This window comes from Schistocerca cancellata, chromosome 4 (genome assembly GCF_023864275.1).
Source record: "Schistocerca cancellata isolate TAMUIC-IGC-003103 chromosome 4, iqSchCanc2.1, whole genome shotgun sequence".
Lineage (NCBI taxonomy): Eukaryota > Metazoa > Arthropoda > Insecta > Orthoptera > Acrididae > Schistocerca > Schistocerca cancellata.
The window spans coordinates 59752319-59770165 of NC_064629.1; the positions used below are offsets into that span (position 1 = coordinate 59752319).

The window sequence follows — 17847 nt, forward strand, 5'->3', positions numbered from 1 at the left end:
CTACCCAATAAATCAGGTCTCACTTCCTCAACAAAGAATGATAATATATCAAGTTTTGTCCTCAGGTACTGCACAAGTGCACTGCCTATATTCATGTCTGCATTTTTTCAATGTTGTCATTTCTTTTTTACTGGAATATTTTTGGTCTTAAGGGTTTATCGCACTGGAATGAAAAATGTGTTACCACAACATTCTTATTGTTATTTATTTTATCTTTCAGTCGAAATCAAATCAATTTTGAAGCTAATATTCAGTCTCTTCATTTTCAATTTTTGAACTTAAAACTGATGCCAGCTGAGAAAGTATTTTGTAGAGAAATTTGTTACATTTCGACTTATAGCGTCACATCTTACTTTGCTAAGGTGGAACCTAAGATGATGAACCGTATACAAATCAAGATTTTTCTGTTTGTAAAGTGAACCGTATTTGCAAGACCCTAATTGCTATAATTCGATTAACAACTTTGACAAGTCATATGCGTTGGGCTTGGTTGGGCGACGTAGACGCAATACGATGTACTCAGACCAAAGATGTCTTATTTTTCCGTGTTTCGCTGATGAAGTGAGAGCTTGTTTACCCAGTGACAGATAATCAGTGCGGTTATGAAATTGTTTTCGTAGTGTTAATGACGGTGCAAACAGTGAGTTTTGTGTCAAAGTAAAATGCAGAAACAATACATTTTCGACCTGTACCATATTTTCACGTCTTTTGAAAATTTATGCGAGTTTCAAAAGTCCGTGCATCACAGAGAAACACTGACTATTTTGACAAGTCTCTTTAGTCGATGCGATCCTGCGTTTGTAATGTCATTTATTTCTTCCAGTCGGTAATCCGTACCTTAGACACTCCTGTTAATCTCGTATGACAACATTCTGAAAAATGGAAAAATTTACAGTAGACTTGGACAAAGTTTTGGATGAATTTGAATTCAATGAAGGTAAGCATTATATGTTGTAAACATATACACTAGTTATCAGTCATTTACTTCGTGATAAGAATATAACAAATTTCGAACAACAAGCTAAATTACTAGATAGTGAGACATACATTGCGAGGTTAAACGATTTAGCAGATGTCACACTGTATTCAAAACACAGTTTTAATTATCGTATGAGGAAACAGCAAGTTACTTTCAGTGTGCGGAATGTAGTGGGATAAACTGAATGATAAGTCATACTAGAGTAATTCTGTGAACTGAATTTGAGAATGATCATTTTTGTTGTGTATAAACGTGATATTCATATCTATGGTGCTTTCTCAAATGTGTTTGTGACACATGGAGACTGGTCATCTGTAAAGTATTAATGGAAAGAATATATGTGTGTGTTCGGACAATGTCATTATGCATGATCAGCCCCTATGCTTTATGCATTCCAGCATGAATAATCTCCAGTCACTCCATTAAGGTATGATGAGCACCTGCTCAATGTAACAGAAATGGCTCCTTAAATCCGCCAGGGAGAAAAAAATATTGTCTGTCAAGATGTATACAAATTTTACATAACTGAACAGAAAAATATTACATATAAGTAACTCCAGAACAGATAAAATATTACAACATGTTAATGTTATGTGCCTATTACTTGTAACACTCAAGCAGTGGAGAAGGTGGTATATAGAATGAAAGGATCAGCATGCATTGGGCATGGCAAGACATCCTGTGAAATGTTACTGAATGTCTTCTCTGAAAACTACCTAGAACAGGTAGTTGAGAACCCCTCTCATGATGGAAATCTGTTAGATCCAGTGGCTACAACTAGGTGTGACCTCTTTGAGGAAGTCCACATCAAAACTGGTCTCACTGATCACAAGGCAGTTATAGCAACATTGAATACCAAAACACAAACAGCAACTAAAACAAGCAGAAAGATTTATAAGTTCAGCAAACTAGACAGAGAAACAATAGTGTCATAACTCAATGAGGAACTTAAAACTTACAACACAGTGCAGGAGCATTTACAGCTCAAGTTTAAAAGAATAGTTGACCATGCACTGGCTACATATACACCCAGTAGGACGATTCACAATTGGTGAGATCTTTCATGGCATACTTTCACTGTAAAGAAACATCTAAAGACACAGTCTACTCCATAATAGATATAAAACAAAGCAGAGGGCTATAGGTAGAGAGATCATGAATGAAACACATTTGGCGGTCAGGAGAGCAATGTGTGTAGCATTCAGTGACTACTGTAGCAAAGAAATTTGGGTCATATGCAAAGTTATCCGATATCCTTGACACCCATTTGTTGTAGAATCTTAAAACATATTCTGAGCTCAACCATAAAGAGGTATTTTGAACATAAAGATCTCCTTCATGCCAAGTAGCACAAATTTCGAAAATGTAGATCATGTGAAACCCAACTCGCACTTTTCTGACATGACATCCTGAAAGCTATGAATCAAGACAGTCAGGTAGAAGCAGTATTTCCTGATTTTCAAAAAAGGATTTAAGTTGGAACCACACCTACGCACATTATCGAAAGCACCGTCATATGGTGTATCAGAATGAAATAAGTGACTGGATTGGGGATCCTTGGTAGGGAGGATGCACATGTTATCTTGGATGGAGAGTCATTGATGATGTAGAAGTAACTTCAGGTGTACTGCAGGGAAGTGTGCTGGGCCCTTTGCCATTCATGTTGTATATTAATGATCTGACGCACAATATCAATAGTAACGTCAGACTTTTCGCAGTTGATGCAGTCTTCTGCAACAAAGTACAGTCTGAACGAAGCTTTACAAATAGTCAGTCAGACCATAATAAGATTTCAAAGTGGTGCAATGAATGGCAACTTGCTGTAAATGTTCAGAAATGTAAGATTGTGCATTTCACAAAACAAAAAACATTGTATGCTATGCAGGTGGAATCTGTAAACTCATACAAATACTAAGGTAGGGGCATGAAGTGAAACAATCACATAGGCTCAGTTGTGGGTAAAGCAGGTAGCAGTGTTCAGTTTATTGGTAGAATACTAGAGAAATGCAATGACTCTACAAAGGAGATTGCTTAGAAATCACTTGGGCGACACACCCTAGAATATTTCTCAAGTGTGTGGGACCTGTACCAAATAGAATTAGCAGGGAGTATTGAATGTGAATGTGTACAGAGGAGGACAGCAGCAGTGTCACTGAGATATTGATGGGACTGAACTAGCAGACTCTTGAAGATTAATGTAAACTGTCCCAAGAAAGTCTACTGTCAATATTTCAAGAACCAGTTTCAAATGATGACTCGAGAAATATACTACAACCCCCCACATATTACTCCAATAGGGATAGTAAGGATAAGATCAGATTAATTACAGCATGGCCAGGGGCATTTAAACTGTCATTTCTCCAACACTCTTACACAGGAATCGAATGGGAAAAAGCCCTGCTAACTGGTACAGTGAGAGAGACCCTGAACCATACACTTTACAGTGGTTTTCAGAGTATATATGTAGATGTGTCTGTAGGTAAATGTGGAGGAGATAATAGCCAAGTTGAGCATTGAACAGACAATTCCAAAAAGGGTTTTTATCATCATTAAACTAAAAATTCTGCAAGATTCATGTTAGCTATAAAAAAGAACATTTTGTAGCAAGATTTGTCATCAGTTCAAATATTCTTGGAACACCTGTTTGTGCATGTATTTTCCTTGTGCGTTGCTTGGGTTTCCAAGAGCTATGAGCTTGTATATATTTTATCAGCTATATTTATGAGACTCATTACGCTGGTCTTCCTGAACTCCTCACTGACTTGTTGTAGCTGAATGTGAACCTTCATTTTTTAAGTCATGTGTACAATTATTTATAGGCTAGAAGGAGGTGATTTATTAATGGACTCTGTATCTATATTAGTGCTTAACAACTGTGAGTTCTTTCTCTATTCATATTTTTCTGTTACGTTAGTAATATTTTCCTTTTGCATCATTCTGAAAATTGTTCCAGTGTGTGTGTGTCATTATTGAGCATGTCTATCTTGCTCCACCGAAACACCAGTGTAAAGGGAGAACCAAAACTATTAATATTTTCCCTAAGTTAAGATATATTTCACACATGTTAGAGGTAAATGTACTGTTGGGCCAAAGGTTTGTTAGTGATAATTGACAGGGGAAAAAATCCATGGTTGATTGATTATTGAAGTGGGTCGACAGAAGCGTCCGATCCCACGCGTCGGCTTTGACCCGTGACATAAGGGTGTTGTCATGTGTGACGTCATGACGGTGCGGAGTTTGGTTTGAGTGTGGCTGTCTCCAGTTCTGTTTTATCTTATTCTGTTTACTTTTCTGATCTGTTCGTTCTATCTTGTGAGATTTTTTTTTTAATTTAAAAACTCTTATTACTTATTTTAATTATCTGTTTCCTCCAATTTCTGTTTTAGTTTATTATATTTATCTTTCTGATCTGTTCATTCTATCCTGTGAGATTTTTTTTTCTTAAAACGACGAAAAACACTAATCAGCTACTGAAGCATCTTTATCTTCTATGGGTTGCAGGGGTTACGACCCCTGGGGAGGTGGGTGGGTATTCATGCATGGCTGTCTTCGCTTACACGTTGTAGCTACGCAAGGCGTCTAAATTTGTTTATATTTAGTTTGCCCCCCCCCACCCCCCCCACCCAAAACAACCCATTTCCCGCGCTTGTCCCGTTAGTGTCATTAGGCTTCTTGTGGAAAGTGTGTGTGTTTGTTTTTGTTTCCGCCATATTTGTGACGTCATGGGTCAAAGCAGACGGGCGGGATCGGACGCTTCCGTATTTCCATTGAAGTCCAGACATATGGATTTCTAGTGTGACACTCGCCACAGTCATTGTTGTGACTTGGCAAGACAACCAAGCCACTCTGAGGAAGCCAAAAGGCACGCGTTTAAGCTCACGCAGGCTGGCGTGACGTCTGGATCAGTTATAGGAGTTGAGTCTAGTAAAAAAGGTACGTAGCTTCTGGAATACTTAGCTTTAATCCATAATTGGTGAACATTGGTCTGACGGTACATGCATCACAAGATAAATAGCAAATGATAATGGCGCCTTGCTAGGTCGTAGCAAATGACGTAGCTGAAGGCTATGCTAACTATCGTCTCGGCAAATGAGAGCGTAATTTGTCAGTGAAACATCTCTAGCAAAGTCGGCTGTACAACTGGGGCTAGTGCTAGGGAAGTCTCTCTAACCTGCCGTGTGGCGGCACTCGGTCTGCAATCACTGACAGTGGCGACACGCGGGTCCGTCATATACTAGCGGACCGCAGCCGATTTAAAGGCTACCACCTAGCAAGTATGGTGTCTGGCGGTGACACCACAGTCATAAATAACTTTGGTGTAGGGAACAGTGTGATCCATTGGTATATTATGTGAAGAGTGACATACATTGTGTATATGGCTTCTTTTTTTGTGTGTGTTAGTTGTCAATGTAGGATGCATGTTTTCTTATGGTAAGTCTTATAAAATTTGATAAGTCTAGCTGAAAGAAGCAGCAGATGTGACTGTGTCATGTGCAGAATCAGCTGGGGTGTGGTGGAGCAAAATCACCTTTTCGGATAGCTTACCATGACACTTCATCTTGACAGCTTCTTTCAATGGAGGTGAATCCCCATTTCAAGTGTTTGCTTTGCTCTATTGTCTCAAGGTCACTAGGATATGGCTAGCACTCATCTGTGATGATTAGGAGGCTCAAGAAGTCATTTGGATTGTTGGGACACAACTGCAACAATTCCACATTCGTCTCAGTTCAGCACACTTTTTGAATAGGTGTGAACAGTCACAGAACCTTTGTCATGTTCAAAATGTTGTGCAAGATGTTGAAAACTGATCCACAACTGATTTTCAGTTTTTGCTTATTGCCTCAGTTGTGATATGCCAGTCTTCAAGCGCCAGAACCTTCGCTTCTCTTGTAATTCCCAGTTCTTCACAGAGAGATGGGTGGTCACTTTGTTCATTGCCATTCAGACTAGTTATTGCCATGCTGGTAGTTTCTGAACTTCCTACTCAATATGATGGTGCAGTGTTGCTGCCTTCTCAGCATGGATTGTTGCAGTGTTTTTAATCTTCAGAAGAAAGAAAAAGTATTACATGTGATATTCTATTTTATAAATAGACAGCACCATTTTGTTTTTGCTCCCCTAGTTGTGAACTACAGTACTGTGACATGGTGGTTTCAATGTTGGTTTAACATGACTGCATGCGTGTACCTGCAAACAGCAAAATTCATTATGTCTCTCTCTCTCTCTCTCTCTCTCTCTCTCTCTCTCTCTCTCACACACACACACACACACACACACACACACACACACACACACACACACACACACACACACCTACTGTCTCTGGGGCCTGACTGCTCCTGTATCTGATGTGTGACCAGCATGTGCTGGGTGGTGGGGAGATTGGTGGGGGGTAAGATGGAGGTATTGGGTAACATTATGGGGACAGGATAGGGTTGCTAGGTGCACTGTCAGGAGACTGTGCTGGGATGAGAGGAAGAAGAGAAGTAGAGAAGGGAAAAGATTAGTGGGTATATTGACAGGATAGGAGTGTGTAATGTTGCAGTGGGAGCACGGAAGGGGGTAGGTAGGTGGAGGTCGGGGACTAGTGAAGGTTAATGCCAGGTAGGTTATAGGCATCAAGGACAGGAAAGCTGGTGTTGGCAGGAAGAATCCAGATGGCACAGGCTGTGAATCTGTCATTAAAGTGAAGCGCATAGTGTTGTATGAAATTTTCATCAGCTAGGTGGTCCAGCAGTCTCTTGGCCACAGTTTGGCAGTGGCCATTCAGGCAGACAGAAAAGCTTAGTTGTCATTCCCACATTGAAAGTTGGACAGTGGTCACAGCTTAGTTGCTAGAGCACAACACTGCTTTCACAGGTGGTCCTGCCTTTGATGGGATAGGAGATGCTTGTGACAGAACTGGAATATGTGGTGTTGTGAGGGTTTCTGGGACAGGGTCTAGCATCCAGCCATGAGGCAAGGGGGTAGGAGCAGGGTGGAGTAGGGATGAACAGAGATATTGTATAGGTTAGGTGGGTGACAGAATAACACTGTGGGAGGGGCGGGGAGGATATTCTGCATTTTAGTGGACAATGAGAGGTAGTCGAAACCCCGGTGGAAAACGTTATTCGGTTGCTCCAGTCCTTGGTGGTACTGAGTCACGAGTTGAGTGCTTCTTCGTGCCTGCGCATGTCGAGTGCTTATTTGTGACTGGACAGTGACTTTCATCATGCTGTACTCAATGTGCGGTACAAAGTTTCTAAATTATGGCGATACCATATAGGGATACAAAGGGCAAGCAGGGCATGGCACAGCTAACTAGCTTTCTTCAAACATTGCAGCATATGGGAGATGGATCTGCATTGACTGCAGCTTTTAATATGTTCCCCTACAATAATAATAATAATAATAATAAGATCCATTGTGAAATGTTTGGTACTTTGCATGGATGGGTAAAGAAATCATAAAAATTTTTGAGAATGGAACAATTACAGGGCACATGTATTCATGTCAATTTAACCACATCTCTAAAAATTGTCGAAAAATTTAAGTAACGAAGTTGCTATCCTCATTGTTGCTACCCTCACTAGGTGCATCAAAAAAATGTATTGGAATGAGGTGAACTGCTGGTTTGCTTGTGTCCGAATACATCCAGTTCTTTGGCATCTTTCAGTGTAAGTTCTAGGGATATTACACAACTGTTGGTATTGATAACCTGATTTTTCTTTGGGCTGCTATACAACTGGCCTTTCTATGCAAACATCACCTATAGATACCTTTTTTTTTTATCTTGGAAAGCCTTACCATAGTGTTGGGAGGCATATATGTGCCCATTTACATAAATGGGCTTTCAAGCATATCTTCCTATCTTTTTATGATCCATTTGTGTCCAATATTATTTTAAATAATAAGGAAATTCAGCTCTGCCACGTTAACTCTTCGTCGTATCAGCCATCTCAACACTATTTTAACTGAACTATTCCATTCCCTTGTGGCTGGGCTTTAACTTCAGCCTAGTATGCTCCAACTTATTTGTGATGCTTTTCTTTCCTCGGTTCAGTCCATGTTTTGTCAGTTTTGGTAGCTGCTCTTTAAGCATCATCTTCAGTGGGAGATATTTCTAGATACCCTTGTGTGTTACTCTCACTTCTTGCATGTCCTTTTCTACTTCAGCGAATCAGGTCCCTTGATTTTCTCGTTGAGACGTTAGTGGAGGGTCAAATTGCTCAGCCTTGTAGGACTCTCACAAGCAATGTGGCTGCAGAAAACAACCCCCCTCCTGTGATTTTTTGTACATGTGTACAGAATTCACGGTTTTCTTTGACTGGACGTAGGATTTTCCTCAATATCCTTTTCTTATATCTAAGTTCTTGATCAGACTAATTGTATTTATAGTGAGGCATTCTGTGGCATATTCAGGGTGTCTACAGGTCATGAAAGTCATGAAATAGTAATGAAAATGAACAGATGGTCATGAAAGTAATGAAAATGTGATGTAATTGAGTGGGTGGACAAGAATTTTGTTTTGTGTGTCAGTCAGGTGCAGTTCTAGGAGGGGCAGCAAATTAGCACTACCTCAAAAATGTTATATCCTGCAGTTCGCTTAATACAAATTTCACTAGCACTGTTATCTGTAGGAAACTTATGTGTCCATCTGTGCAAACCATGTTACCAGAGCCTTGCTGGTGTGGTTTGCGTCCTTGATGGGCAGGTGCGGATGGAGAAATTTGGAGGTTGGCTTCGTTGAGCTATATGTGGTGTATACATCTAGTGTAAATGATGTATAAATTGTAGCTATGCCCATAACAGTGCTGCCATCTTGTGTTTCTGGGGGGAGTGTCAGTTAGAACAGATTTTCTTTATTATGTCCATTCTCATATCTATTTAAATCTCCTTAATCCTCATTTTTTTTTGGAAAGACATTTCCTTAAAGGTTTTTTTAATAATTAATATTAAACAATGGGAATTTTAATCTTGTTTTAAAGGTATTAAGGATTATCAGAGTAAAATCGATTTCTTGCAAACCAAAATGTATCCCACGCCGTAGTAGTACTACTCCCGCACTGTAACTTGGCATTTGTAAAGCAGGAAGAGTGCACAGTATTTACTGCGGGAAGAGATGGAGTGCAGGGGGGAACACACTCCTCTTCCATGTATGATAAGCACACATTGTGGGCAACACAAACTTGTACTTTGAGCGCCCATGAAAGCAGCATTGTGCATGATGAATTTAATTGTCAGGTAAGTTATGAAAAAGTTACAAATTTAATCCTCTGAAAATCTGTAGACACCTTGATATGGGGCCTCCAGTGATATTACTGTGTAACAATCTCATATCTTGGCATTAATGGATATGGTTTCTTCTTGTAGACAATTTTGGTTAGTTGACATGCTGTTTGTAGTTTCCTGATCCAGCATGCCAAGCCTTCTTCCTCAGAGGTGTTTGATTCTATCCACTCTCCTATGTATCTAAAATTCAGCGTTTGTTTGGTCACTCTTCTTGCACCTCAAGTACTCTGGACGGTGACTTGATGATAGTTACAAATTCCGTTTTGTTGATGGAGATCTCTGGTCCCACCTTTGGTGCCTGTGTTTTCTATTTATTGAGTTGTTCTGCAGCTGTGCCAAGCAATCCAGAACAAAATATGAGTTAATCTGCGAAGACTAGGCAGATAATGCCAGTCATGTTTCTGTAGTGAAACCTGAGTCAATTTTCATTACCTTTGTCACTCATTTCTTGTCGCCCCTACCAAAGCACTTTCTTGAGCGTGTGATTGAGAAGTAGATGTGAGGGTCCATGTCCTTGCCTGCCTCCCCTACTGTTTCCAAAATCATCTGCGATCTCTACAATAAACTTGTCTTTGGAGGAGGCCTTATTAACAGTCTATCAAATACTAGTCCTTTTTTGATTTAAACCAGTTGCTTTCAGAATTCCAAGAAGAGTTGCTTGGTCAACTGAATTGTAAACCTTTTTAAAATCTAAAAAAAAAAAAGATTACACCACCCCCAGGATTTGCATAGCTTGTTTCTGTTTTTGAGTAAAACACCTTTTACAATATTCTTTTGCCCACAGGAAATCTATGAACATCTCACTGTGTAATGGATGTATAAGTCAACCTGAATTGCTAATGTACTTCAGTCTATCAAACTGTGTCTCCAATTCTGAATGAGACAGTATGACTGGTGTAGGCTGTTCAGTCTTCAACATATCTCTGAAGAGTCATTTCAGGCTTACACTGAAACACACATTTTCACATTCCCCTCAGGGAACTCTCAGTTCCTCTGTGAGTATGTGTGTGGCAAACATGGTGCCCCAAGCGATTGCAACACTTGTTCCCTTCCTGTGCTGCAATTGTACACTCGTGACTATATATTTTCTCAGATTTATCATGCAAGACAAACTTCCTGCTGAAAGCCTAGCTTGCTTGAAGGACATTGAATATGGTTTTCCCACTTTGTTCCCATTATTTAATATCATGTATTATGTTTAACTTACACTTGGTCCATAAATCTGGGTTTGACCTCCACTTTTTTTAAACATATTTAAAGAATGTGCAAGCCATGTGTGACAGGTTCACCCAGTAGCCAGCATGATAGCCAGTCCATGTGGGGGAGGGAGGTTGTTGGTAGCCCCGACTGTGCAGGGATCACACTATTGATGTTCGAGCTGTAATCTCTCTGTGCATGCTGTCTGTCTGGGGGCACTGGGACTTGGGGACTAGCCATCACTCCAGGTGGCCGTAGCTTTGGCTGGGTGGTGCCCATTGGGAGAAACCTTCATTCGGGGTAGGTGGCATCGTGTTGGATATTTGGTATCACAAAATGGCCAAAGTTATCAGCCAGAGGCCATGAAGCTGTGGCAGTCGCTTCAAGCAGAGGGCAAGTGCAGGTTGTCAAGACCCTATAAACTTTCACCACCTCTGGTATTGGGGGCTAGAATAGACCGGCAGTTATTCCTTACCTGTCATAAGAGGTGACTAAATGGAGTCTTATACCTAATGAAGCTTTTAAGTTTTATGATTCAGCTGTTATTAGGACTCCTGTCAGTTGTCACTCATTTCATAACCTTTCCTTCAACCTTTTTGGCATACTTACTTATGACCCCCTTTTGCCATTTGAGCTCCACTTTCTGAAATTTCACAAAAGTGCAGGCCATCTGGGGCAGGAGACCTTATGTGGTATATAAACTATCCATTGTGTGCTGTGATCTTTCGCACCTTGTGTTAGAGTAGATTTATGTTCTCACCCGAAATCCAGCACGGTAGCCAGTCCCTCAAGGGAGACCCCTTACGTGTGTAAACTGTCCAGAATTCCACCTCCCTTGTTAGCCAATGTGTTCCGTTTTCAAGAGGGCGAAGAAATCCAGGAATATAAAATGCTTGACCGCCTGTCGTATCAAGACACGAAGAAAAAGTTTTAATGAATCTCCCATTGATATGATATCTGACTTCTTAAACATTGTGCCAGAATCCACACCTACTGTGATGACAAGGTCTCAGATGATAACTACTGGTCCTAGCCACATATTAGTGCCTATTTTTCTGTTGGAGAGATGACATCAGCTCCCTTGATCTACAATCCCACAGCATCAGTGATAATCCTGCCCCCCCCCCCCCCCCCCCCCTGCCCTGCAAATATCTTCCTCAGATCAGTGTAGTTGGAGGTACCTTGTCCTCAAGCGTCATAAGAGATGAAGACACTTGCCAAGGCGTCCCCTCCCAGCACAAAATAGGCCAGTAGTCTACCACTGTTGGCTAACAGAACCACAGAGCTGCAAGCTATAGAAAAGAATGGTATTCTTCTGTGCCAGAAGTAGAAAGAGGAAATCATACAGAAACTGAAACCTCACAGGGATGAGAAGTTAAACCAAATTCTGCTGCTACACTTGATACTGCCCCCATCTCCCCAGAGATCGAGCCTATGAATACTGATAAAGACTTGGACATTTGGATGGAACATGATTCAGCAGCAAAGTAGTTCATGTTCCCATTTCCTGCTTTGTCAGATCCCCTTCTGACATTCCTTCGATAGAACTGTAATAGCTACCATTACCAGCTGGCTGTACTCTATCAATTAATAGCTGCTTACTCTGCAGTTGCCGTGGCACTTCAGGAGACACGGATCTCAGAAATCCTACTGTTAAAAACTACAAATATTATTGTTAAGATCACATTAATGCCGAAAGAGCATTTGGAGAAGTCTACACGCTCATACACGTGGGCACTTTCAGTGAGCATTTGCCACTGACCACTACATTAGAAACTGTGGCTGCTCATGTCTGCCTGTTAGTTTGGGTAACAGTATGTAATATCTGTTTACCCCCAGACAGATCTCTACCATAGCACGAGCTGGTGGAAGCAATGGAACAGCAACATTCACATTTTCCCTACTGGGGGACTGCAGTGCCCACAATCCTCTGTGGCGCAGCAGAACCACATCTAGCAGAGACTGAGTAATAGAATAATTAATTTCAGGACTGAGAATCTACCTACTTAACACTGGAGCTCCAGCATATTGCAGTACAGTGTATGGAACATACTCGGCCATAGATCTTACTGTCTGCAGCCCAAGCATCTCACCCTTGTTTCAGTGGTCCGTCCATGATGACCTCTGCAACAGTGACCACTTTTCCTATCACTCTCTCTTTCTCATATCACCAACAGAGTGAACAAGCAACCCTTCAGAAAGCCAACTGGCAAAATTTCACCCACAAAGCAACTTTTGAAACCGGTCAAGAGAAAGATATTGAACGAGTAGTACAAGGTACTGATGACTTCATTGCACACGCTGCAGAAGCTATGATATCCTATTCTTCAGGCCCATCCTACCAGAAACTACATCTACATCTATACTCCACATGCTACCTTCTAGTGTTGACAGGGGATACTTTGTGTACCACTGTCATTTCCCTCCTTACTGATTCCAGTCGCGAATAGTTCACAGAAAGGTCGATTGCCTGTAAGCTTCCGTGTGGGCTCAAATCTCTCTCTAATTTTATCTTTGTGGTCTTTGCATGCTGTATATATAGGAGGAAGCAATATATTTGTTGACTCTTCTAGGAATATCTCTTCTAGGAATATACACTCTTGAAACTTATACTGTGATGCAGAATGCCTCTCTTGCAGTGTCTGCCTCTGGAGTTGGTTGATCATATCTGTGATGCATTCGTTCTTATGGAATGAACATGTAACAAAATGTGCTGCTTTTCTTTGGACCTTCTCTGGCTCCTCTATCAGTCCTACCTGGTGTGGATCCCATATAGAAGAGCAATATCGAAGTATTGGTTGAACATGTGTTTCGTAAGTTACTTCCTTTGTTGATGGAATGCAGTTCCTGAGGATTCTTCCAACAAATTGATGTGACATCTTCTGCGTTACTTGCAATTAATTTTTTGTGTTTGTTCCATTTCAAATCATTCCATGTGTGTACTTCTAGATATTTTATGGAATAACTGCTTCCAGTGACTGTTCTGCAGTTGTGCAATAATACAATAAAGGATCTTTCTGTATTTGTATTCGCAGCACATTACATTTGTTTATGTTGGGCATCAATTGGCACTTCTTGCAACATCTTCCTGCATTTTAATAGTGTTTTCTAGCATTGCAACTTTTCTGTATACTACAGTATTATCCACGAAAAGCCTCATGGAACTTCAGACTTTGTCTACTAGGCCATTTATATGTATTGTGAAAAGTAATGGTCCTGTAACACTCCTCTGGGGCGCACACAAAGTTACTCTTATGTCTGAAAACTTCCCTCCATTCAGAAGGACGTGCTGTGTTCTGTTTTCTCTAAACTCTTCAGTCTGATCACACAGTTGGTATGATATTCTGTATGCTCATATTTTATTCATTAGGTGGCAATGCAGAACTTCATCTAATGACTTACAGGAGTCAAGGAACATGGCACCTACCTCAGCACTTGTATCTACTGCTTTCTGGGTCTGATGGATGGACAGAGCAAGCTGAATTTCACATGATTGTTGTTTTTGGAAGCCATGTAAGTCCCTACTGAGGAGATTCACATTCTCCAGAAACATCATAGCATGCGAGTGTAAAACATGTTCCAAAATTCGACAACTGACTGTCGTCAGAGATATAGGCCTTTAGTGTTGTGCATCTGTTTGATGACCCTTCTTGAAAATTGGAATGACCTGTGCTTTTTTATAATCAGGAACGCTTTGCTCCTCTGAAGATTCATGGTACATTGCTGCTAGAAGAAGGGCAAGTTCTTTCACATACTGTATGTAGAACTTGTGCCATGGTGGTCCGAAGGAATCGTGACAGCTGTCAGGTAGTGTTGATGGGTACTCCAGTGAAACAAACTCCATTCTGCTGCAGAACATCTAATAGCATTCTAGAGACTTTGAGCAAAGGCATGGTTTTTAGTAAAGAGCAAGCAGCAGTGTTGGGAACAGTATGTATCATCTATGAGAGCCCACACCCCATCTCAAGTATGGACTAAACTCTTCCACATTTGCGGCCACCTGCCATCAACAGTAATTCCTGGCACCACCCTAAATAGTGACATATGCACTGATCCCATGGTCATTGCTGAATGTTTCATAACACACTTCGTCAAAGTTTCCACATGCAATAATCTATCACCCTAATTTCCTGCCTCCAAGGTGCTTTTAAGTGTGAAACTACTTATCCTTCTGTGCACAAGGGCTTGACCCATACACTGTTCCATTTAGTGAATGGAAGTTCCTTAGTGTTTTGAATGTTGCAACACAGCCCCTAGACCTGATACAATCCGTAATCAAATGCTTAAACAGCTTAGCAATGAAAGAATAAAACACATCCTCGGTTTTCCAGTCACATTTGGCAGTAAGGGGAGTTCCTCCTCCTCACCCCCCCCCCCCCCCCCCCCCCCAATGCCCCCTAGAATGGTGGGTATTATTATTCTTGAACTGGAACTGGGAAACGACTATCCAATATTGACTAATTATCAACTAATTTGCCTAAGGAAGGAATGGTTAGCTGCTGACACTGGTGGTGCCTGGAAGCCAAAGGACGTTTTTCACAATTTCCAAGTGGCTTTAGGGTGCTCCAGTCCACCACAGCCCAATTGATTCATCTGCTGGAATCTGCAGTGCACAATGCTTTCATGTGCACCGGCACTTGATCGCTGTGTTCTTTGATCTGGAGGAGGCATTCAGTACCAGCTGGCACTATCACATTTTGTCTACCCTGCATGAGTGGGGCTTCTAGGGCTGCTTATCCAGTTTCATCCAGGATTTCCTATCCCTCTGACTGTTTCGGGCCCAGATAGGTTCAGCCCTCAGTGAGAAATATGTAAAGGAAACTGGGACCTCTCAGGCATCGGTTTTGGGCATAACCCTCTTTTCATCCCAGTTAATGGTGTCATGACTACAGTGGGACTCATGATCTCACTGTCACTGTATTGGGCAATCTTTGTATTACAGCTCTACATCATTGCCCACCACTTCAGGGGGTTATACCAAAAGCATGTAACTGGGTCCTGACTCATAGATATCAATTTTCTCTCATGACAACTCACATCGTGCAGTTTTGTATAGACTCAGGACTGTGCATCCACACCCAGGGCTTTACCTTGATAACATATTATTTAAAGTTAATGAAACTTTCAAATTCTTAGGACTCTTATTTGACTATGAGTTAACATGGTTGCTACATTTATGCCAGCTCAAGGCAAATTGCATGAGGAAACTTAATACCCTCAGATTTCTCAGTAGCACCTCCTGAGATGTAGACCACATGGTTCTTCTGTGATTCAGCAAAGTGCTGATTTTATACCAGGCATATGGGTGCATTACTAACGGGTCAGCAGCACCGTCAGTGCTGAGTTGTTGGACCCTGTCTGCCACAGTGTGTGGTTGGCAACTAGAGCTCTCCATAAGAGACCTATAGTCTGTCTCCTGGTGGAAGCTGGTATGCCACCACTGAGAGTCAGGCAACAGAAACTGTTGGCAAACAACATGTTCGCAATGTGTCAGATGCCTTCCAATCGATGTTACTTGACACTGTTCCACAACCAACAGTTCAGACTGTTTAAGAATCACCCAAAAAATGTGTAAACTGGCTGGGATACAATTGGAACCTTTATGCAAGGGCCTCCAACTGCCCCTTCTTGTCTGTGTTCTGAGTGTTTCCTCTCGGCACCTCCCATTGTATATACCCAGTCCTGTGATTCGGGTGAACCTCTTTTGTGACTCTAAGGAAAGTGCTGATCCCAACATTCTCAGGTCTGTGTTCTGTTCAGTTCTCCATGGCTACCCCAAATTCAATATGCATCTTACATGTATGGATCTCAAGTCAATGACAAGATCAATGTTGCTTTGTACACACAGGGGACATGGGAGGTACTCTCTGCCAAGTGCATAATTTGTGTACAGTGGAGAGCTGGTAGCCATATCAGGGCTCTGCAGTACATTGAAACTTTCATCACAAAAGACTTTCTGGTTGCTAGAAACTCCATTAGCTGCTTACAAGGCATATTTCAGTGCTACCCTAGAAACCTTTTGGTCACTAACCTATTAGTTGACCTCCATAGCTCTGGTATGACAGCAACATTCGTCCGACATTGAGCCACATGGGTATACCGGGAGTTAAACTCGCTGACAAATTAGGTAAAGAAGCAACCACAGGAGAAAAATTTGAACTTGTAGCACCAGGAAGAGAATTAAGACTACAACTGTGACCCCACATTTTGAAAATCTGAGACATTGAATAGCAGGCTATCACAACCTTCTAGAAAGTGAGAGCTGTCAAGGGCACCACCAAAGTGTAGCATACTTCTCATCAGGCCTTTCAGAAAGATGCCAGTGTTCCATATTGACTGCATATCAGCCAAACGAGACTTATCCACGGGTTCCTTGTGCGTCAAGGGGACCCTCCCTCAATGCAACTCTGGTAGCCCTCTCATGATGGCCCATACACTCACAGTGTGTGCCCTGCTGGCTGATTTGAGACAAGCAGTCAACCTGTCTACCTCATTTCCTAAGGCACTTGGGGACGCTTGCTTAGCAGCTACCAAAGTGGTATGTTTCCTTAGAGAAAGCATATTTTATAGCAAAATCTAATGCATTCCTACGTTCGGCATCTGGGGTGATTGTGGAAGGAATACCTCTTGCTGTGGTGTGTGCCCCAAGTGGCCACTGGCTACTTTCTCCATCTGTGCTAGTCGCGTTTCAGTCCCCTGGTGGAATGAGGCTTGCAGAGACACTATCTGTGCTCGACGACGTACTTTACATACCTTTTGCCGCCATCCTATGCCGGCGATTTGTATTAATTACAAACGACTCCGAGCGCAATGTCGTCAAGTCATTAGAGACAGCAAAAAAGCTTGTTGGGCCTCTTTCACAAGCTCCTTTAACAGTTTTACTCCCTCTTCTGTCGTCTGGGGTGGCCTGCGCTGGCTGTCAGGCATTAAGGCCCACTCGTCGATACCTGGCCTGACTTCCAGTAATGAGGTACTTGTGGACCTTGTGGATGTCTCCAACGCCTTCGGCCGCTTTTTCGCAGAGGTTTCAAGCTCTGACCATTACCACCCTGCCTTCCTTTCCAGAAAAGAGGCAGAAGAGGCTTGGCGACCTTCCTTCCACTCGTTGAATCTGGAAGATTATAATGCCCCCTTTACCATGCAGGAACTCGAATGTGCACTTGCACTGTCCCGGTCCTCTGCTCCGAGGCCAGATGCCATTCACGTTCAGATGCTGACACACCTTTCTCCGGCGGGCAAATGCTTTCTTCTTCGTACCTATAATCGTGTCTGGACCGAAGGTCAGGTCCCCATGTGTTGGCGTGAGGCCGTTGTTGTTCCCATACCCAAACCCGGGAAGGATAGACACCTTCCTTCTAGTTACTGCCCCATTTCTCTTACAAGCTGTGTCTGTAAGGTGA

The 17847-nt window shown here is 41.9% G+C and overlaps 1 protein-coding gene across 1 annotated transcript in view; it reads left to right on the forward strand.

Annotated features, from left to right (window-relative positions):
• Window positions 1-534: 534 nt before the first annotated feature.
• The window catches only part of LOC126184931 (zinc finger FYVE domain-containing protein 9), a 412866-nt gene continuing 395553 nt past the window's right edge, over window positions 535-17847 (forward strand). The window contains exon 1 of the mRNA XM_049927602.1: window positions 535-937. Coding sequence (XP_049783559.1) covers window positions 880-937 — 58 coding nt within the window. The 5' untranslated portion in view covers window positions 535-879. The remainder of the gene's footprint in view (window positions 938-17847) is intronic.